We start from the raw sequence: 24,529 nt of genomic DNA, 5'->3' as shown, positions 1-24,529 counted from the left end.
TGCTGATAAAGACCAGACCATACAGCTGACTGACACAGCGAAGGCATGACACGTCAGGATTGATGAAGTAGCTCTAAATAAGACAGCAACCATGCATTGTTTTGAATACTTTTATTTCCATAGAACAATTTAAAATTTCGCATATTTGCATTCACAGTATGATACACCTCCACCCATCGGATTAGGATAAAATCATAGATTTCTTCAGATTTCTATATGCTTCATCACACACGCAAAAGAAATAGAAACATCTTCTCCTGGATTCCAATATACATACAAAAGTACAAGAATAAGAAAAATACTTTCCATATTTTACACATATACTGTATATATACTGCGCTTTTAATAAAAAGGGCTCGTTTACAAAATTGTAATTAATTTTCTCATTGTATATATACATATACATTTACATACATAAAAAATTAGGTTTATGGTACTTTTTATTTCGGTGGCTGCTATTCCAATTTGTGTGCCGTTCATATCATTAGAAACTGATTAACGAGACAGAGAGAAATATATGAATTTTTTTTATACTGCCGTACAGAAATAATAACCAGTGCATTTGCAACAATTTCTCCTAAAAATAAATCCTCTTAAATAACCTAATCAGAGTATGATGACAAATCTCCAGTTCCCAGAAATACCCCTCCAGCTGTCTGGTCCCTTTTAAATGCCCTTCCACTTCGATTGTGTCCATCTTTTAGTTCATATTCACTCCAGCTGTCCCAGTGAATCAGAGGTGTTAGATTTGCAGACGTTGTGTCTGGGTATGTCAAAACAAACCCGGTTCTGCAGCCTCTCTCAACTTGAAGACCTGCTTAAATATAACTTTAATGTGACAGAGTGGAAATAAATATGATGAGGTGGAAATAAAAAGGCTCCAGTAATGAAACTACACCTGCCAGGAACACACCTATCCACAGGTCTCTAAACACTTTGGCATATTTTGTGTTTTTGCTGGTCACATTTCGTCTACTTTTAATGTCGTTTACTTTTACGTTGGTGAAAAGTCAACATTTTTGATTCAACTCCTTCATTGTCGAGTTTTTTTTTTTACGCGCACACACGCGCACACACACACACACACACACACACACACACACACACACACACACACACACACACACACACACACACACACACACACACACACACACACACACACACACACACACACACACACACACACACACACACACACACACACACACAGAGAGAGAGAGAGAGAGAGAGAGAGAGAGAGAGAGAGAGAGAGAGAGAGAGAGAGAGCAGGATAGGACTGAACAAACCAGCTCCCCAGTCAGGCTGAATTTTAGCCTTTATGAACATGAAAGGAATTTACTTTAAAAAAAAATAATACAGCACATAAGACAGCACGCAGACAGCTGGGTCCACACAAGGTCAAGGCGCCCTCTCTCTATCTGAGGCACGACTCAGTGTGAGTAAAACATCTATTATAGATATATTTCTAGGGAGAGTGGATAACAACCCCAGGTAGGCGACTATAGGCAGCCCGCTTCAAAAAGCAGAGACGCCACCCAAGTCTGGGGGTCAAGCAGCTATCCCTGGGTTCAGAACTCTTTAAGCAGCTTGAGTTGAGACAGGTCTTAGGTAGATGGATTCCTTCTGAAACAATGTGTATTTTGAGAGAAATGAAATGAGTCAGATGCTGAATTTCAGTGCAGAGGAACATGAACACAGCTAAGTGAGAATGAGTGGAATCTGATAGCAGGAGTTGATAAGAGTGTGAACTTATCTTTCAAACATCATTAGAACTGGATTTCCGCCATTTCCTCATGCAAGGTGTAGGTTACTGCATTGTTCCTCTTCCTTTTTTGCTGCAATATGCTAGATGGTAGGCAACATTTGGTGTCTATTTGCTATGAATTTTAAAACATAGGACAGACTTGTAAGGCTGAATCACATTCAGCAGCAAATTACACTCAAAATTACACCATCAAAGGCATGTTAAAGAATAGGGTTGTATGGTGAAAGGCAGACTGTTAGTTAGTGTAGAGGAGAAGCAAATGGGAAAGCCACAGCTAGAATGTACATGTATCACTGATGCTATAAAAATGACATGGTGTGTCCTAACAAAGTTTCCTGGAGCCTAAATCACAGATATCAGAGATGCATAACACATACATCATGGAACAAAACCGCACTATTACAGGTGCGTTATTAAATTCTTCATCATTCTTCATCATACTAATGCTACTATGCCATTTTGACATGCAGGAAGCATCAGATAAACATTCCAGTGTTTCTGCAGAGTTCATGTGATGGAGAACACAGACTCCACCAATACTATAGTACGGGTGGAGATTGGACTAGGCATCAAGGCATCAACACCACTGTGAACAACACAGAGTATGTGTTTGTGTGCTAGTTGCTGCTCCTTCATCAGTTGTGGCACAATGTATCTTTGCTGTATGACATGAATGATCTTTAGTTCATTTATTCTGTAAAAATGCGACCATAAGTCCATAAGGCACTTCCATGGGGTGCTGTGCACATAGTTAGTTTGGAGATGGTCCACGCCACGTGTGCCACTCACCAGCTCCACTATGGTCACATTCCCCTTCAGCTGGGAAGGTGAGTTTTTATAGAGATCAACATCATCTTGATGTTTTGTGACAGTAGGTACAGTACCATAAACATGTAGCCTTCACTTTGTACTAGTTGTGCATAAAAGTCTTTAATATGATTAAATATTATGAGGTGTTTCACAATGTGATGAAGTTGCCGTCCTCTCTCATGCTCTCCTGGCTGCTGCTCGTCTTATTGGGGCTGCTGTTGTGCGAGCTCATAGAGCTGGTACTAGGCAATGAGACGCTCTGTGGGAGTGACCTCTGACCATAAGAAGAAACAATGCCATTTCCGTTGGTAAGATGATGTGGCGTGTAGGCAAGCAAGTTGTCACTCTCGATAATGAGGTCGGAGTCGTCTTCATCACTGTCTCCTTCCAATACACTGTTGCTGTTACTGTACTGGCTAACAGTTTGTGAGGCAGGACTAGGAATGGAGTCCTGGGAAAGCACAGATCCTCCTGAGCCACCAGAGTTGTTGCCAGCTGAGGTTTTGCTCGATCTGTGCATCACGTTGTTGCGCTGATTGGCTGGTTTGACCGTCACAATAAGGTTGTGACTGTTGGCCACCATCATGTCTGTAACCTGGTCCAGTGATTTGCCAGCCACGTCAATGCCGTTGACTTCCAGTATCTCATCATTGACCCCGAGCAGTCCTGTGCTCTCGGCCAGTCCGCCCTTAACCAGACGTGAGATAAAGACACCAGGCACTTTCTCAACGCCCTGTGAGGTGACACGAACGCTCACACCATCGCGAATGTAGAAGCCCAGAGGTTTGTGGGTGCCATGCTTGTGCAGACGTACACGGCGGTGTGTCTCAGGCAGGATGTCCACATCGATGATGGAAGAGATCTGGCGGAAGTCCTGCGGGAAGCCGATCAAAAGACCCGATTTACTCTTCTGTTGGGTAGCACGCAGACCTGCCAGGCCTTTCTTTCTTCTCTGCAGAGAGTTTGTCCCAAAGACCACAGGCTCGTCCACATCTATGGGTCAAGAAGAGAAAGAAATTGGTTATGCTGATGAAAAGAAAACATTACTTTCATCTGAGCCTCAGTGTGAGTCAGGCACAGAAGGGATTCAGATGATGCATCTGCACAAACTGGTACAATTACTTTAGGCTACTTGAGTATATAAAAAACACTATCTGTTCATCATGACTAAGCATATTCTATTATATTCACTTTCTTTCCCAAAAAATATCTGAAAATAACAGCAATGCAGCATTACCAATGCTAAAGTTACAAAGAGCAGCCAGGGCTAAAGAACACAATACATGCTAATAATGGCAAGGCAGACAGAGAGAAAGATGGATGTATGGATGAATGGATAGAGGGAGGGGGAAAAAGCACTCACAATATATCTGTCTCATTCAGTTAAAAACCTTGGTCAGTGTGTTTTAGAGTTGTCTCATCTCCAGGGCATTAACATGACCAGTTTGTAATGCTAAACATATGAGAGCATCATTCTAGAGTAAAGAGAGTAAAGTGGCTAGTATAAAAGAATAATTTGTCTTAGTTTTGCACTGTGGGAAAAAGACTATGATTATTACAACCCACTGGAGAAAAAAAAACAAAAGTCATTTACACCTTCGTTCCGAAGAGTGACTAAATCAATCAGCTGTGTGTGTAGGTTTGTGTTTATTTTCAGCATGTAGAGAACATTTAAAGAATATCTTCTTCTGGAGTTAAAATGTAAGCTTTGTGGTGTTACCAAAATATTCCTGATTAGTAGAAGTTTGAGATTTTTTTTTGTGTTATATAATCTATACGTTTTAACGGTTCAAGTATTATTCTGAGAGAGCATTCAAACGGCTGCTTTCCAATCTGGCCCTATAAAGATAATAATTAGTGGACAAAGACGATTTCAGTCACATGTACTCTAGAAGACTCTAGAAAAGTACTAATCCCTCAAATGACTCCTACTGTAAGTCTCAGACTCAGCTGAAACAGCTCAGCACAATTTTCAACTAATCACTGTAACCATATTCTACCATATTGTTCTATACTAGACAAAGGGGGGCTCTTCTAAACCTCACATAGGTATTTAGATTAATTAAGCTGTCAGACCACAAAACATGGAAGGGTCTGGACCTGGCTTATTACATATCTAATTTATTAGCAGGGTGCAGTTCACATCTAATCTGGTAAGTACGGGTTAAAGTAATGGGCAGACTGAGCGAGACACAGTCTGCCCTTTGACCCTCACTTTAATGAGAAGCAACATATGTCCCCACACAAGGGACACATTCTGATCGATATATGCTGAGCGTGGTGCATCCATTGTAGCAGAGACAACAGAGAGTCTGAGTCTGAATATGAAAATACATATAAAATGCCCCTATACTAGGACACTGAAAAACTAGAACTGGTGCACTCCTTGGTGCATAAATGTTGTGTTTGTCTAAATGTGGAATTTATTTATTTATTTATTTATTACTATTTGAAGTATAAACTGAACAAATAAATGTAACATGCACAAACCATTCACATAACAATGACATATACTGTAAGGAAATTTTGATGTTCTCGTGCATAGACACATTTTCACAAATTTAAGAGTTAATTACTAATTATTACAAATAATTAAACAAATAAAATGTTCCAACATGTGATTTGGGCTTTCAGGGGCAAAATTTTGAAATTTTTAGATTGCTGTGTGACTTAAATTGTATTCTCTGTGCATAGCAAGAGCCTTAGGCTGCCAGTCTCCCTCCATTAGACTGAGAGCGTGGACTCCCGCAGTGAGGAGAGCAGTGTGTGTTATTAAAGCTGCACAGGCCTGGAGGGAGGGAAGGAGGGAGTCTCGTCCAGCCAGACAGGGGGTCACAATGTTGGGACGTGAGCCGCTTTGGGGGACGTTAGGGAGAGTCCAGGTGTCACCCTTCTCTGCATGAGCTCATTTGTGTATTACTGATGGAGTATAAAATAAGTATAGTGTGTGGTTGTTGGTGCGATCATACTGTCTGTTGTAAACATTATGTTAATTGAGGTAGTAATGTGATGTACCACTGAGAGAGCAGATGCTGATGCATAGAGTAGCGGTGCTCAAAGTGGGATCCGAGGACCCCAGGGGTCTGCAATTATTTTTTACTTTAGATACTATGCTGGAAATCAAAAGCCTTTATGACTGATGAAATGATTTAATCAAAAACTCAAAAGAACAATGACCTACAAAGAATGTTGTCTCGGACCTTCTGTGTTCTGATGGAGGAAAGTTCAGGTACATAAAGCTCTATAGCTCTAAGAAATAGAGACAATTTTACTGTATATGAAACATCTGTTCATAAAAATACTGAGCATAACCCCATGTATGGGGTACTTAGACCTGAAGAACACACGCACGCACGCACACGCAAACACACGCACACACACAAATTCAGGCTGCATTCACTAGTGTCCTTAATGAGCCAGATACTCTCCACATCTGCTCTGCTGCTCTCATCAATCACTTCATCTGTACCTCATAATAATATTAGGACATTACAAATCAAGGAACCCACCGCTCCAGTGACCTTGTGTGAGTACTACCAGAGAGGATACACGCAGGCGGGAAGTCGGAAAGAAGAAGTTAGGATGTTAGCTTCCTTTCTAATCTGCCTCTAAACCACTCAGACGCTCATTTGAAATCACTAAATCTAACCACATTACTGGGTCTTCTATGAAATTACTCCTGTCTAGAGTGCCAGAGAACATGCAATACCCCAGAACAGACACATACACACTTCTTATGGCTCTTTGTATCTGTAAAATCTCATAAAATTCTCTGTAAATTCTCTGTAACTGAATAGAAGGCCATCTCAGGTATTAACAAACACTCTGGCTAAAGGTTGCTGAGGACAGATGCATCTGAATTGTTAAGAAATAAGAAAACAAACGTGGGTCAGTGACAGAACTGTAAAACTATCATTATCAAAAATCCGTGGTGCCAAGTATTGAGGAAAAAAGAACAATATAAGCAATGAATTGCAATCATGCAGCCCAAACCTGAGGGCACAGACAGTGCAGATCTTTCTAAACCATGCTCTTGGGATTAGTGAGTGGGATTAGTAATGAGTGTATCCAGTGAATGGGCTGGGTTTAATATTATAGATATGGTACTATATTTACTTAGGGGTTCCACCTCCAAAGAGAATGTTATGCTAGTATAAGCTAGCTTAGCGATGAATGTTAACACTTCATAAGTGAAATGACAAGTGGGTGAACTTTATTGACTTACAGTCTATGTGTTCGGCAAGGAAATGAAGTAAAATAATATTAATATATAAGTATGATTATGCTGTGCTCTTGTTTATATTAACTGATTGATTGTTGTGGTGATGGCTCAAGTGTTTAAAGCTCTGGGTTGTTGATTGAAGGATCAGGGTTCAAGCCCCAGCACTGTGAAGCTGCCACTGTTGGGCCCCTGAACAAGGCCCTTAACCCTCCCTGCTCCCTTGACACTTTTCACAGTACACTTTTGCATCATTTTTTGCACTAATAACTGCAGACAGTTACACATATGCAGTTTATTCATGCCAGTTATTCTACATTCATATCACTGTATTTCATCAGTCACTGTATCATTCTCATATGCTGCATTTTCTTTTATATTTTGTCTACTTATCTGCCACTTGTTACTCAACTTTATTTCATTTTCCATAAATGCACTGTATCATGACTCCCCATTCCTCCCCATACTTTAGCTTTGACGCCACTCTATTTGATTCTTTTATCATTATGGACAGTCATTATGTTTGTGTATATAACCAATAAAATTTTAATTTAAATTGAGCTGAGGTGGTGGATTGGCGCTTATCCAGCAAAACACGGAGCATGAGGCTTTTAGTGCTCTGGTCATAAAACACTATTTTATTCTATTTAAATGAAACCTGAACACCTTTTTCAGATTAAATATGTTTCTAAAAAAATATTTGTAATGTGCTTAATGACTGTAGCTTGGTGCAATATTTTTCTTATTCCTGTGAGAAATGAGAAGCAAGTTACCCTGATGATGAATACATATTAATAGAAATATCAATATAAATGTAATAAATTTATACTTAGAATTTAAATTTAAATATAAATTTAAATTCTAACCTACCTTTTGGTCCATTTGTGTTAAATCTTCACCAGCAACAATTGCATCCTCAGATTTCTATGCTTGTTTTTCATTGTGGATTTCCACACAGACCCTAACCAAGCTCAGAATGAGAAGATGTGAGGTAGCAGTACTACCAAGCGTCACGTCGTCACCTCATTTAAACTTATCATTAAGTTGTCACTGCAGTCACAATGTTAACTAAATTTGCACTATTGGACTGTGTTAGACAGCACTTTTGCCTCGCAATTTTAGAGTTAGGAGTTTGAATTCTACCTCTGCCCTTTGTGCATGGAGTTTGCATGTTCTCCTCCAGGGCTCTTTCCCTAGTCCAAAAACATGTGTAATTGGCTAAATTGACTGTAGTGTGTGAATGGGTGATAGTGTGTGTGATTGTGCCCTGTGTTGGTTTGGAGGTAGTATATGGTGCCCCCTGCCTCCCAGGCTCCGTCCTAGGACAGGTGAAACAGTTACTGTTCTGCTTTGGACTTCACTTGCAGAACAAAAGTCTAGAACTGAGTAGATTGACATGATCTAATTATGACCCTGAGTCAGCCGCTGTGCTCTGAAAATCTGGTTGCAGTGTATGTTTGATTATATTACACGTCATCAAAGGAAAAAAATATTCCGGCTGTTGTATACAATGCCCTTCCTTGTCTCTGACTTCATCTGGTTTGTGTCTCTAATCTGCAGTCTAGTCTCAGTAACGTGCTGCGTTCATCCAACTATGATCAAATGACATGTTGGTTATCGTGCTTTTCATAGATTAATTTGCTAACGAAACAAACCCTTTATACATCTCTGCAAGTTGACATTATCTTCTGCATTACACTGACACTGCTATATTGAATGTCATTTTGTCTGTAACGGGATACGTCAAAGCAATAGACTGATCAACATCTATGAGAGTGTCATCTCTGGGGAAGCCCGCATGAACGTCATTAATAATTCTTTATTAATCCCTGTAAATTCTATACTGCTGCCTTCTTTCTGATCGTCACCTGGCCTTGGCGTGACCTGCAGAGCATAAGTTTAGACATGGTATTCCCTGTCCATCAGATGTGATCCTGGAGGCCAGCATCAAGCACATTAATAATTACAGGGAGGAAAGTGGAGATCAGCTGGATCACTTCCACCAACCTGCTGTTAGTGCCGGCTATAATAGAGACATCTGATGCCATTGGTACATCTCGGAGTCTCGCTTCTTCAAGCCGTGAATCGCTTTACATTTATGATCACATGAAAGTTCCCATGTATGTTGTCAAATTCTCTGCATCAGGTTTTATCTTTTTTATTAAGAGGAAAAACATCTGACAACAAAAATGTGTCTGTGTGAGAAATCTTTACACATTTTAAAGGTAAAAAAACATTTTCTTCTATATTTTACAAAAAACACTGATACTACTGATACTATATTTCTTGAAACGAATTATATTTCCCTTCATCTATTTCAATATCATCATAGACATCAGCGCTAAAAGTCACTCACAGCATTTAAACATGACCCTCTGTGTCATCTTTTCACTCAGCTGATCTCTTTTAGAGCTACAGTCGGTTTTAATAATCACTCAATAATTCAGTTATTTCTAGCCTTTTTGGCTTGATTTCCAATATTTTGTATTAGGTTATTAAAACATCTTACAAACAGCGAGTGTAGATGCTATTCTCTGTTTTGATGTGAGGATGATGATAATGATGCAGGAGCATGGCAGACTTTCGAGATCGGATTACAAACATTGTGTAATTAAATCACACTTCTTTAGACAGACTGAATGTTTTTACACCCAACTTTCTTCAGCCTGCTTTTTAAACCACATAATCTTAACCAAAAAAATTAAACAAATAAACAACTAAGAAAGAATATTACAAAATATTTCATCCAAATTCAGGGTAATTTTTGATTTGTTAAATAGTTTTAGTGTTTCTTTAAACAAGTGTTTTAGTTAATATAGATAAATATCATGTTAGAATGTTATTTCGAAAGAGCTGAGCTTTCAGATTGTTCATGAGTTTCTCAGGGCAAAGCACAAAAAGATTATTTCTTTACAAGTCTTAGATGAAAATATTCAGTTTCAGGTATTGGAGCAGAAGGAAGTAACAGTGATATAATCTCACTTTGCTATTGAGCCATGCAGCAATTATATTAATGACCTGTTTTTCATACCACCTTTGTCAGGGTGTGGTGTTTTACAGTATACCAGGCATACACAGGCACACTCCCTCACGTGTCTGGTCTTAAAGTGTATGACCTCACTCTGTGTTACGACCATCTGGAGACTGATGCTTGGCCATATGGCCACTAAGACTACCCCCTCTTCCTAACCCTCCTTAGTCTTACTGGCCAAGTCTCACGTGTAATAGAAATGTTCTGATATGCAAAGTCACATGTTTTTGTATGCTGTTGTATAAGTTCATTAATGATAACCAGGAGAGAGAGAGAGAGAGAGAGAGAGAGAGTCTATAAACCAGTCTGTGGGGACTGGAAAAATGGGGTTTTGTTTGGGATTATAACAGGCTAATGAGGACCTGAGACACGTGCAACATCCTGCATTCTGAACAATTATCTTGACCTTGTATATTTCTATTAGTAAAGATCTAGATAAATCCTGAGCCTCCATTACATGCTACTTTACACCAATACTTCCTATACCATAAAATATAGCCTTAATGTTGATATTTTTGTCATTTTAGTCATTTTAAAGAGCACACAGATAAGCTCAAAACAATACAAACTTCCCCTGTGACAGCTTCTCTTCCTCCGCTGAGGTTAAACAGGTAAAGCTGAGCTTCTCCTTTCTCACTTCTCATTCTGTCTGTCCTGCCCCAACCATTCAGAGCTGAGTAATGGTACAACTGGCGTGCCTTCGGATCACAGAGCGTTAATTTATGGCCCAGAGCGACAGTCCTGATCTTGAACCGATATCCCTGTGGCCATGAAAACACATTTGTCAACGTGTAAAGCGTGACTGATCCAGAAACATCTCCCAGCAGGTAAACATATAGAGCATGAATTCTCCTCCTAATCTACACATGGACAGCTGCCAAGCAAAGCAAGCATTCTTCTCATTTTCAGCATACAGTGAAGGCCACACCCACACGTTGTGAAACAGTATGTCTGTTTCCACTCCTTGTCCACTGCACTGTCCTCACACAGTCCTGCCCACGCTCGCGTCCAGATTTAGGTATGAAAAGGAAGGAGGGGGAGAAATGGACAGAGACTGGGGCCACTACTGCACAAAGCTGGGCATAATCACACCACGGCTCCTTATTTCCCTAAAGATTTCTCAGACCTCATTCAGAAAAAGACTTGAATCTGATGACGAATGTGCATTACACTGAGCAGTGATGTGTGTGCAGGCCTTGCGGTCTAAAATCCAGTCTAAATTTAGCCTGAACCAGTTTATCCAGGAGACATTTCAAAATTCAAATAGCAGGAACCCAGGCTCCCGGTCCCGTCTCATCCGTCTCACCCTTTCTCTTTCACATAGATTATTTTTCCTGCTACCCTCTCATGCTTTTACCTAAACAGTGGTTTGTATTTGCACGGTTGTCATGGTGATCCGAGCTCAGATACACGCACCTGTTCAGCAGGCAGGCCGATCACCTTACGTACCCTTTCTGCTCTTTGATCAGCTAGCTTATTGTTTTGGCAATGCAGTGGCCTGGAGAATGCCAATATGGAGCTTCTTACAGCCTGTAGGAGAAGCGCCAGAGGACACCGAGATATTGGCGAATGTGGAAGAGGAGCAAACTTGTTCCATCACTAAGATATCAGGTTAGCCGAGAGAAAAACGGAGGAGGAAGGTTGTAGAGAAGTAGAACATAAAAGTCTGCACTCTCACCATGTGCCAGGTGCTCTGTCTGATCGTCCAACATGGCACGAATACAGAAGAGAGAGAGAGAGAGAGACAGAGAGAGAGACAGAGACAGAGAGAGAGCGAGAGAGAGAGAGAGAGACTCTGAACTAGCCAAGAACAAACACCTGCACAACAGATGCTGTTCTGTGCCACGCTTTCTCTCTCATTCCACACCTTTCTGCTCTGAATGTTTCTTCATCTCACTTTCTCCCTTCCTCTTTGGTATGTCGGTTTCTAGCTTACTATCCAAATTTCATTTGAACCTTTCTGGGTTTAATCCTGTTTAACACAGTAAGACTAGTTTATTTGTTTGTGAGTTGATATTTTTGGTGTTAGGACCCGTATTGAAATTTCATGCTGCTGCTGCTGCTCTTATCTAAAAGCCACCAATAGGAGGGCAGCATATGAAATGTTTATGTTTTGCCTTAGCTAGCCACAAACTCTCTAGCAAGCTAGCCTCACCTCTTTTTAACGTTTTCTCTTGGGATTAGATCGTTACTACTATTATACCAAAGGCTTGGTTTCTGCTTATGCAACCCCATTTTCTTCTGTAAGCTGAACATTTTCTTTTCTCACAGGTCTTTTTTATTCGAGCATCTCCACTGTGTAACCTGGAATGAAAATTTAAGATTATTGCCTGTCACTCTGAAAGAGATCATCAGTGTGACAACAGAGTGACAAGCACCGGTCTCAAATTTCTGCTGAAATCAGTCGGTCTAACGACTGTTTTCTGGTTCCTGTACAGATTCAACTGGCTCAAAAATCAGCCTTATCTACATACCAGTATCCCTCTGATCATACTGTAGGACTGTGAGTGGCTAGTATCAGTATCTGTATAACTACAACAAGCCTAAAAGATTCGCAGATGAAAAAAAAAAATCAGAAATATATTAGTGCGAAAATGGCAACAGGAAGAACGAAAACAAGTACATTGTTAGAATATTTTGCATTTTGTTCTCCATTGTCTGCCAGGACTAAATGCACAGCCGTCACTCCACAGGATTAACAAGACAACTACAACTGTTAAAAAGTAAAATAAAATACTTAGAATTAAAAATAAATCTAAGGTACAAAATAGTCTGTTGTGGCCACAAGTTACAGCCGCAAATGGTGTAATCTGAGCTCCTGAAGTAATATGTTGTGGGAACATACTGACTACATGGTTAATGATTAATAATTTGGTTAATGAAGTACAGGGAATAAAACTATTAACTCTTATTTTCAAAGCGAATGGGATACCAATATGTCTGATTCCAGTGTGTGGTTACGCATCATTCCACTAGCTGAAGTAATGTGGAATATTATCAATCATTTCCATGCCTAGGCTCTTGTGGCCACAGTGATCTACTGCAATTGATTTCTGTGTCTCACTCATTAAACAATACAATAATTGTGACGATGTAATTACTTTGTGGTCATGAAATAATTCTCTAGAAACTTAACTTGTGGCCTCTGTACGTTAATTCACAGTCACACCTTATTACAAGAGAACACAATGTGACCGCAGCAGCTCTGTGATAGATGGATAGATAGATAGATAGATAGATAGATAGATAGATAGATAGATAGATAGATAGATAGATAGATAGATAGATAGATAGATAGATAGATGTAAACTAAATACCTGATTTTAAAAAACTAAAATCAAAATCAAGCGAGAGCAAAAGCAAAAAATCTAACTACATTCCGTTCATTAAGTCTGGAGTCTATCCCAGAAGACACAGCACAAAGCAGGAGACACTTGGGACAGGGTGGCAACTCATCACAGGGCACAATAAACACACACACATACACACTCGCATACACACTCACACGCACACACACACACATTCACACACACTTACACACATGCTTACACACGCACACGTACACACACGCACGCACACACACTACAGATAATTTTGAGATGTTAATCATGCTATAACACACATCTTTGTATTTTTATGGATAAATTATGCTTGCAGTTTTAAATGTATATACATTATATAATCCTGTACTGCAGAATTCCAATGAAAGTGAATTTCAGTATACAATGTTTTTTGTCAGTGGTGATTTATATAGAAAATGAATCATGTATGTCATGTATCACACACACACACACACACAGTTACCATGTACAGATGGAGTGACTGTTTGACTACATACACATTCTAGGAACGTGTGTACCTGCACTTTCCCTGTAATATTATATATATTTATGCAGTTTAAGCAGTAATGTGTATAAGGGCACACTCATCCCTCTGCTTCCTATAATCCTTATACTCAAATGCTGCCTAACCTTATCAGAAACATGCAGTGCAGTGATATGAGCTCTTATATAGCATTAAGGTACAGTATAATGGACACAGACACAGGTTTAGTCTTGGGTCTGGCTACATTGGATGATCAGTGCAGACACTGTAATGTTGGAACACTAATGTTGGAATGTATGTGAGAAACAACTTTAGAGCACATCTCTTTAATTTGCCTGTAGAGTAGATGCCTCCGTGGCCTGCTGCTCCCCGTCTGACAGGAGAATTCCATTATGCACCGCCCCCAATTGTCTCACTGCTATGCTGGATGAGCTCACCCTAAAAGCACCATCAATCTCCTCTCAGTTTCACTTAGGCAAATCACTCTAATGTCCCTACCGAGAGAGGGAGAGAAAGTTGGTGTGGAATAAATAATCAGGGATTACTGATGATCCCAACAGTACAGCCGCCACATCATATCAGTAATGTGTCACTCTGCTTGTAGTCTGGAATGATAATGATATCAAGTAAGTGGCAGGATCGGTCTGTACCGCTTTCTGGCTGTTTCTTGGTAATATTTTTGTTGACTGCGCTGCTGGAAAAAGCTGATGGCAGACAAGTATTTTTAGAAAAATCTGTATAAGGATATCATGTAACTGCAATTATTGGATCTCAACATTTTTAATTCAATGACAATAGACATCATCACAAAAAAGCTTTACAGAAATCAGGATGGAGACTTAGATCTGTAATGAGCAAGGCAGACATAGGACTGGGGCTATTCAATACGTCGTTCATCTAATGATATTTACAAATCATTCCTCTGGCAGAATATCCATCCATCCATCCATCCATCCATCAATCTATTCATCCTTTTATTTTCTATACTGTTTATCCTACATAGCATCTAGGGATACTCATTACAGTGCACAATTGCACACTTGCCCGTTCACACACTACAGACAATTTAGAGTCTGTAAAGTAGAGTAGAGTCCCAACCCCTGGAAGTGTGAGACAAACCACTAAATCACCATGCAGTCGTCAATAATAAGACAAGTGATGAAAGTGTTACAAGATTTATCTTCCAACAGTTGACAGGAAACAAGTGCCAGACAATGTGAAAGCCACAACTAATCCAATGGCTGCTCTCACAAAGTAATCCAAGTGACCACAAGCACAAGGGTTGAAAACAAGACCTGACATAAAACTAGTGTTACATAATTAGAGAGTTGCAGTTAATCATTCAGTCACTGCAAAAAGGATTAACACATAAATGCAAGTTCCAAACTATCACCGTAGTTTAATATACAGTAACCTGTAAATCAAGTTTGTCCCTCAACTCAAAGCCTGACATTCCACGACATCATAAACACGAGTGCTTTTTAAAACCACATTCCTCAGAACACGTCTGGCCAGTCTGCAATTCCTGTTGTGTTTCCTTTGTGATTTTCCACACTTCGACAACACCTACTACTGTATACGCCTAAAAAAATCACCAAACAGACTAGCATAACACGGAGCTGTAATTTGTGTTAATGGCCCACATACACTGCATGCACTCACTGTAGGAGAATGTAGTACTGATGACTCTTGTAACGCCCTGTCGTTCATTATCATCAAGGATGAGGTGTGGGTGGCGATGGTGTGGGATGTAGTGATTGACAAATTCCATTAGTCAAATGATTCTCTCTTTTGCCACAAGTATGAACAGATGATAGCTGTACTGTGTTGCCTGTGTGTGATGCAAAAATTATACAATCAGATATATCTATCTATTAAATGAAAGCTATATACCTTTGTTACCCTTGTGTTGTGCACAAACACAGTTATCATCTTAACTCAGAAAAAAAGAATCAACACACTAAAGCACAAAGAAGTAAGAGGGACTCAGCAACATGCTAAATAGGAACTTGTGCTAGTGTAGCAAAAAAATGTTAAAAAATGTCCAATGCAGCAAAAACAGTGCAGTGTTATCTCATGGAGGAGATAAAAGTAGGCTCAGCCAATGACAGTGTTCCATTCAGCTGCTGCTTTTCTGGAGAAAAGGCCTTTCTAAAATTTTTATTTAGAATAGAAGAATAGAAGCTAAAGCTCTTGTCAAACTGTACATTACAGCACAGTGATGTACATGTAGATTACTGTACATTACAGCACAGTGATGTACATGTAGATTACTGTACATTACAGCACAGTGATGTACATGTAGATTACTGTACATTACAGCACAGTGATGTACATGTAGATTACTGTACATTACAGCACAGTGATGTACATGTAGATTACTGTACATTACAGCACAGTGATGTACATGTAGATTACTGTACATTACAGCACAGTGAAATACTTTCTTCGCATCTGAGAGTTGGTCTTGCTCAAAGGCCCACCAGTGGCAGCTTGGCAGTGCTGGGGCCTGAACCCCAATCCATAACAACAAAGAGCCTTAAATGCTTGAGCCACTACTGCCCTCTGAGCCACCACTGCCCACTGAGCTACCACTGCGCCACCACTTGAGCCACTACTGCCCTCTGAGCCACCATTGCGCCACCACTGAGCCACCACTGCCCTCTGAGCCACCAATTGAGCCAACATTGCCCACTGAGCCACCACTGAGCCACCACTGAGCCACCACTGCCCTCTGAGCCACCACTTGAGCCACCACTGCCCACTGAGCCACAACTGAGCCACCACTGCGCCACCACTGAGCCACCACTGAGCCACCACTGCCCTCTGAGCCACCACTTGAGCCACCACTGCCCACTGAGCCACAACTGAGCCACCACTGCGCCACCACTGCCCTCTGAGCCACCACTTGAGCCACCACTGCCCACTGAGCCACCACTGCCCTCTGAGCTACCACTGCCCTCTGAGCTACCACTGCCCTCTGAGCCACCACTGAGCCACCACTGCCCTCTCAGCCACCACTTGAGCCACCACTGCCCACTGAGCCACCACTGAGCCACCACTTGAGCCACCACTGCCCACTGAGCCACCACTGCCCTCTGAGCCACCACTTGAGCCACCACTGCCCTCTGAGCCACCACTTGAGCCACCACTGCCCACTGAGCCACAACTGAGCCACCACTGCCCACTGAGCCACCACTGCCCTCTGAGCCACCACTTGAGCCACCACTGCCCTCTGAGCCACCACTTGAGCCACCACTGCCCACTGAGCCACCACTGAGCCACCACTGCCCTCTGAGCCACCACTTGAGCCACCACTGCCCACTGAGCCACCACTGCCCACTGAGCCACCACTGAGCCACCACTGCCCACTGAGCCACCACTGAGCCACCACTGAGCCACCACTTTCCAGGCCAGCCAACAGAGTTGTTTAATAAAACATGGTAATATTAAACAGAAATCGATTAGCAGACAGAGAGACAGTGAGAGAGAAAGGCAGGTCGAACCCAAGCTGCTTCTTACACACAAACAAATAAAAAAAAAATGGACAAATCATTTTTGTGATATTAAGGGTATATATATATATATATATATATATATATATATATATATATATATATATATATATATATATATATATGTGTCTGTGTGTTAGATACAACTCAGTCCAGCTAAGTGATGAGGGGGTGTTTAATTGCCATGCTTAATCACTTCATCCACAGAGCTGTTTGAAAATGTTCTTTTCTGAGTCAGCATGAACAGGAGGGCCCTGGGTGCTAGAATAAACAAGGATGTTAATGAAAAGGCCTCTGTCCTTCAGTGCATGCATAATGAGGTTTCTACATAATAACATAAATGTGTCTGAATTCCTTCTCTTCTGTCACACTTCTCTTCTTTTGTCATATACAGACAGGCGACAAACTGAAAGAAAAAAGCGTCTTCATAAAGAGTGACCACAAGGCACCAGAACAGCTTTAGTGTAGCCTGGCACAAATTCTACCGAGTATAGATCTGATCACTGTGAAGACAGTAAGATGCGAGATGCAAAGAGTCAAAACTGACCCACCCACAACTGAGACCAAAGCAAAGCACCACACCTTCCTGGGTTTCACCCTTCCTTTCTTTTATTCTGACAATCCAGCTAGTTGTGTTGAGTTCATCACTGTGTGTGTGTGAGAGGGAGTGTGTGTGTGTAAGAGAGAGTGTGTGAGAGAGAGTGCTGAGAGCCGAACATAATGCTTTAGCAGCGATAACCTTTCATTCAGAACAGTTAGTAAGACCCACACATTGTCCTTCAACCTCTCTCACATACTGTACATACACACACACACACCATAGATCTTCAGCTTTTAATACACAGTCTAATAAGGCACTGGAAATAACAAAGCCTCCCTTGCTCATGGTCCATCAAACACAATGTGAGGGGACTGAGACGACTGAACCAGGCTCGTTTATGTTTGCTTCTAAACACTGCATCGTGTTTTCTTAAAAGTCCCTCACTGATAGTAAACAGCCACACATTCACTAAAGAGATAATCACTACAGTAACTGAGCCACTGAGGCATTACAGCACTGTACATACAGCAGAAATTGTCACAAGGGGCATCACTGTGAAATCATGTTTTTTGGTTAAAGCCCATAAAGTTTATTGGGCAAAATATTTATAGACTCATTATCATAGAAGATGGACACGGTATACTCTGGGTGCTTTTGTATATTCATAAAATGTTTTACAGCTCCAAGTGAAAAGCTTTCGCCCTATCATCGAGTAATCACGAGTTCATATCCTGGCAAAGCCACAGCGATTCATGGCTAGAAGCCTAAGAGAGCATAATCCACCCAACATTAGTGTTTCACCTGCCAATCAGAGCAAAAATAGCTAATCGTGGGCATTTGTAAGCTCCTGTATGCTGAAGAGGCCAGTCAATGCTTTCATTTGAGTGCATTCAGCTGCCCTATGACACAGCATGATGCACTGGCTTAGCCTCATGTGTTTCAGAGGAAGCTGCAATGTGTTCGGAGAGAACAAGCTAGTTGGTGGGAACTGGTGATGAATAAATTGGGCAGAAAAATGGGATTTTAAGATTGTTTTACGGAAACATTAAGGTAAGGAGGAATGCTGGGAATTTGCAACGTGATTCCAGGATTGTTATACCACAGATTAAAGTTAAAGTGATCAGAAACACAGACTGATTTCAGCAGTAATGGAAAACTGGGGTGAGAGAGAGAAGGAGAGAGGGAGAGAGGGATAGAGAGAGCGAGAGAGAGAGAGAGAGAGAGAGAGAGAGAAGGAGAGAGATGTGCACCGTGTGTTTTTGTTGCCCTCTGAACAGCTACCGGCATTCCTCTGATCTGGCCCAGATCCAGACTTATGGCTGAGACGGGTCTGACTGGCACAAACTACCTCAGATCCTACCCCTATCCCCCTTAAAATCCAAAGCAACACCATCGTTTGCACTTACAACAGCATGATGAAACCCAGTGATGAGTATTAATGTTATACTGATTTAGGAAATGAATAACTTACCATCTCACTCCCTCTCCGACCCTTAACGTTAACCCTTGCGTGTGACTAGTTTAAACTTTGTCCATCAGTCTTCACTATCCAACAGATACACAACCAAGGACACTTTTTAATCCCTGTTTTCTTTCAATTGGGATATTTGTTCTCCCAGTAGCTCTGCCATCACACAGCAGCTACCATACACATTTGCATGTGCTTCCTCCATGACACATGAAATGCTGCTCATGCTCTCCCATAGAACACCACGGAGGTGCTATCTTCATCCCTGAGCTCACAGATAACCAACACAACTTTGTGACACCGTCACTAACATAATCACATCCCTCTTGAAATTCCAGACATGGATGCCTATGGCATAAGTTTACCTAAAAGTGTCTTTCACAGAAATGACCCTGATTGTGTTATCCACACAACAGTCACAAAACCCAAATGAGTCTAGCAAAACTTTGCCCTTCATTCCCTAAGTTACAGCTCCTTACCTCTCTTCTGGATAATGATCCTCAGAAGAGGATTGGCAGAAGACAGTGCTTTGTGGAAGTTGTCGTCATTGTTGATGGGAAGCAGGTCTCCGTGGACATCAGCGTAGCCCAGTAGCACGTCTACACCTGGAATATGGTGCACCTTCTGCAGCAGCCGGTAGAATTCCTGGAAGCTGACGTTGCCGTTCCTCTGTAGTGCAAATCGCCGGTATTCTGCTTCAAACTACAGCGAGAAACATAAATGTTGTCAATCTTTCAGATGTCAGATCAGGAGCAAGAGAAGACCAGCCAAGAGTCAGGCTGTAGAGGCATATGGCATTTATTAAGTGGACACAAAAAGTGAAGTAAACAAAAGAAAGTGATATGCAATAACAGGGTGATCATCAATGGTTTCTTCATCTTCAGAGTATTTTGTTATCTTGTTCGGTTTTGGTCTCTAAAAACATACACAATAAGATAGACCAAACAAGATAGGAGGATGTCTCCTTGGTGCTTCTTCACACAACAAGGTCATAATACATGTTCTCAGAAAAACATGTTTACACACATAGAGCTGATCATATTCTTTTGACTAAAACTAAACTAAACAATAAAAAAAATCCACACAAACAATCATCAGACATGAGAACAGGACATCAGGATCGAACAGAACTAACCTAATCTCTATCTCCTGTGTGATTGTAGGGAATAATTCTTTTAAAATGTCTCTCTGTTCTGAAAAATCATCAGACAGCCCAGTTCCCAAAAGCTCACTAATGCTTTTAGAGCCACCTGTAAAATTGTTTATGAGAAATACTTTTATAGCGCACAACAATTCTTCAGTCCAAAGAAATTGTAAAGCTCTAAATCTGTCCTTCTGGAATTAGACCTACTTTAACAACCGGAGGATTATATAATATATAATCCGTGCGTTATATAATATAATCTGTTCTTTCTTAGTGAAGGAAGGTAAAAAAAACTCTGGAATATTAATTTAATGCAAAACAATTACACGCATTAAAACAAACTGACTGAAAGAATGTTTCTGAAATGTCATCTGTTCAGAAGATGATTCAGTTTTGACTCATAAATCAGTGAATCTGAATCGTTATATACTTTAAGACAGGCTGAGATTACTTCGATTTTGATATTGATGGCACAAATACACACACGCATGCACAAGCATGCACACAAGCACACACACACGAAGCATCTCTCCTCAGTATCAATTTGAAGGCCACCTGCACCCTCCTATCTCACTGATGTGCACTTCACTGAAGTGAAAGCTGAAAACCAAAGATCAAGACAAAGATGGACATCAACACACACACACACACACACTGAGGGAATCCATATGAGGAGTACCTCAATGCTAGTTTTGATGGGGAGTAAAACAACAGAACTTACACACACACACACACACTGAGGGAATCCATATGAGGAGTACCTCAATGCTAGTTTTGATGGGGAGTAAAACAACAGAACTTACACACACACACACACACACACACACACACACACACACACACACACACACACACACACACACACACACACACACACACACACACACACAAAAAGGTATGTAGATGTTTTAAGCATTGTGGGGAAAAAAACAAGAGAGGCAGCATGATGGCAATGAAAGTTATTAACACGGATTCAAGTATCTAAAAATAGCTTCTGTATAAAGTCCATTTACACAGTGCAGCTATGGGAAATGGGGGACAAGGAGTTCTACAGAAACCAAGCTGTTCCCTATTTACTCACTGATTTATTTCAGGACTGTATGGCTAAAAAACACACACACATTTATTCCTGATCATTCATTCAGATGAATTAATTTAACAGTCAACTCGGTCATATGAAGCTTCTTTATATGTTATATTTCTTATATATCTTTATATAGTCTGTATAAATTTAAACATTTTTCCAAACATCGCTTTATTTCAAAGTAAGAAATAAGGATATTAAGTAGAAATAAGTATTACTACTACTACTAAATATCTTTTTAATAAATAGAAATTGTCCTTTTTATTCAAATATAGCAATATTCTTGACATACCGTTGGTTGTTCGTAAATATTTTTCAATTCAATTAGTCTGGAATTTTGAAAAGAAATCTGTAAAGATATACAACAAAGATGACGCACTGAGAATGGCTAATAGTCTACAGTATTCACAAATGGTCTTGATTCATGTGAGCTGATTTCTGTCCTATAATGTTTTGAAATACATCATTTGACAAATAAAGTTAAAAAGATAAAAAAGGGGATTATTTCACTGAAAAACATTTTTGCCTCTACACAAAGCAAACGTGCACACACATTACCCTGATAAAATCCTGATAGTTAGATATATAGCAATCAAGAACAACCAGGGGGATTATACCTGCCGGAAACATGCAGAGTATGTGGGAGAATATGCAAAACTCATGACAACTGCTTTCTCTAATGCTCACGCTAATGCTGTTTCCTCAGAGCCACACACTGGCTGTGTTGCTAATACTAAAATGCTAATCAACTGTGAACCACATGACTAAATCCATGCCAGGATCAGTCTCAAGCTGCACTCCATTAAAAAGTCTCTTAGAAGAAGCACTGTGCCATGGCATCTATTCAGATTCCTGAAACACTTTTTTAAAAAAAATCTTTCTGTGATGAGATCCTAAATAAAGACCCTGCCATGACTCATGAGAGGAAGGAGGGAGAGCTGTCAGTGTGATATAGCGCCCAAGCTGACACAAATTGGTTTAACATTTAGCATTGCGTTTGACTCACTAAAGATCTACACATGAAAGTTTGAGTTCCTTAAAAATTCTTCCCTCATGAGTGAGTGATGGAGGGGGAGAGAGGAAGAAGGTGAGAGAATGGTTAATGATACTATTCCATTTCTTTGCACTTGTGCATCAGTCGTGAGACAGAATACAGTACAAACATATAACTCGAGGGCTCTTAACCACTGACCAACCACGGCTCCTCAACCAAGAGAACGTCCACTGCTAAGTCCTGCTGAAAGCACAACCATTAGCTGAGGCAACACCACAACTCCAGGCCTCCGTCCCAGCTTTCAGCCTGTTTACTCCCTTCAGCTGTCTCCACATCCGACTTCCATTCCTTGCCTAAGTAAAGTGGTCTCGGTCAGAATGAAGCCTCTAATTTCATAAGATGCTCAGAAGAAAATCACATTTTTTTTCTATTGCTATTCTTAGTTTTTACGTGTTACCACAGCACTTGTCTAACATTCTTTCAGTATTTAGCGTAATACAAGTATACAAGTACTGCAGGCCTGCTTTCCTGAAATACACACACACCGAAAAAAACGATGGCAAAGTGTGTGTGTGGTTTTTGGGCCAAACGCACACACACACTGAAAAAAACATGACGGCAAAGTGTGTGTGTGTGTGTGTGTGTGTATGCTTTGGGGCAAACGCGCATACACACACTGAAAAAAACATGATGGCAAAGTGTGTGTTTGTGTGTGTTTTGTGGCAAACACACACACACTGAAAAAAACATGATGGCAAAGTGTGTGTGTGTGTGTGTGTGTGTGTGTTTTGGGGCAAACGCACGCACACACACACACTGAAAAAAACATGATGGCAAAGTGTTGGGACAAACGGAAGCAACATGTGTGTGTTTGTGTGTGAGACAACAAGTGAATCATAATTTTCCAAAGTATTATTATATTAAATACATCTGATCATCTTGTTTTTTCTTTTTTAAATGTATGTATCAATAACTAAGTAGGACTTCATCTAAAAACAATCGTTGGACTGTAAAAATCAACGTTGCGATTTGGTAAAAGCGTTTGAGGATTTTTAATCCTGAATTAATTACAAACAAACAATCACCTATGAGAACACAGAGCTACAGACCTTGATGATTAATAATAATAATAATAATAATAATAATAATAATAAAATATTACAAGTTATACAAATCCCAGTCATCTCAGCAGAGGCATGCATAAGACAGGTGGGTAGCTATTTTTCCTGCCTGGATGGTGTGTGTTATTGAAGGTACATCATGTGGTCTGGTCTACAGGAGACTCTTCTACTGCATCATCACTGTGCTGCATCTGAGCAAACCAGTGTATCCACACTGGGGCGTTTACACGCACAGTAATTCTTATATTCTGCTAGAGAGACGGTTATGAGTAGGTCTGGTAGATATGACGTGCTAGAAAGCAGTCAGTTCGTTTCTTTATCCCTGCAGTAGATCCAGCACAGACTGGTGCGTCTCTCGCATCACGTGTCAACAACACACACCGTCGCATTCAGCACCATCAGCGTTCCTTGTCCTGGACTCTGGTTACTACACCACACTGATACTGTCACCAAACGCACCACTGGATCATTTCACTTACTTTGCTTTTCACCTCCACCACAGTGTCGGTGTTTTTCTGCGGCGTCCTCTGGTTCCTCGACATGTTTATTCCCCGTGTGGATCCTCAGCTTTAAAGTCGACGCACCTGTGACTGACTCAGCTGCCTGTAAGACGCATTAGGAGCCTGAACACGACGCAGATCCGCCACTCTGCAATACTGCCGGAGATACACGGGCTCGCTCGTTACAGCGTCCACAAAGGGCGGGGTTACGTGCCTTCAATAACAATGACGTCAAGCGGCCACGCTGTATACGCAGGCGAAAGGGAAAAACTGGCTCCTACTGAAATATCGGCCGGTTTGCCGTTTCCATAGAGACCTGGAGGCGGGGCCAAGTCAGTTCTTGCTTCACACCGCCGTCACTTTAAATATGTCACTAACTATTTATAAAGAACAATCGCCAGAAAACACTGGGGAAAGTGATGAACTTTCTTACTGAAAGATCTTTATTACTGTGCCAAGGCTGCTGCCTAAACCTATTCCCATTCTCATAGACTATAAAAGGAAACGTA

The 24,529-nt window shown here is 40.8% G+C and overlaps 1 protein-coding gene across 1 annotated transcript; it reads right to left on the bottom strand.

The window, feature by feature from the left end:
* Window positions 1-96: 96 nt before the first annotated feature.
* On the bottom strand, window positions 97-24,233 carry pard6a (par-6 family cell polarity regulator alpha). Its single transcript, XM_060877856.1, has 3 exons — window positions 24,000-24,233; window positions 19,657-19,879; window positions 97-3,571 (listed from the first exon to the last, which is right to left on the bottom strand). The coding sequence occupies exons 1-3, from the start codon at window positions 24,060-24,062 to the stop codon at window positions 2,727-2,729; spliced, it is 1,131 nt and encodes a 376-aa protein (XP_060733839.1). The 5' UTR covers window positions 24,063-24,233; the 3' UTR covers window positions 97-2,726.
* Between the last annotated feature and the right edge of the window lie 296 nt (window positions 24,234-24,529).

This window comes from Tachysurus vachellii, chromosome 9, assembly GCF_030014155.1.
Source record: "Tachysurus vachellii isolate PV-2020 chromosome 9, HZAU_Pvac_v1, whole genome shotgun sequence".
Lineage (NCBI taxonomy): Eukaryota > Metazoa > Chordata > Actinopteri > Siluriformes > Bagridae > Tachysurus > Tachysurus vachellii.
The sequence above is the reverse complement of the archived record's forward strand: the minus strand, read 5'-3'. Positions and strand labels throughout refer to the sequence as shown.

Coding starts and splice junctions, on each gene's coding strand:
- pard6a (XM_060877856.1), bottom strand. CDS start 24,062: ATGTCGAGGAACCAGAGGACGCCGCAGAAAAACACCGACACTGTGGTG. Junction 19,880..23,999: donor TGGTGGAGGTGAAAAGCAAA/GTAAGTGAAATG, acceptor TTCTCGCTGTAG/TTTGAAGCAGAATACCGGCG. Junction 3,572..19,656: donor GATCATTATCCAGAAGAGAG/GTAAGGAGCTGT, acceptor CTTGACCCATAG/ATGTGGACGAGCCTGTGGTC.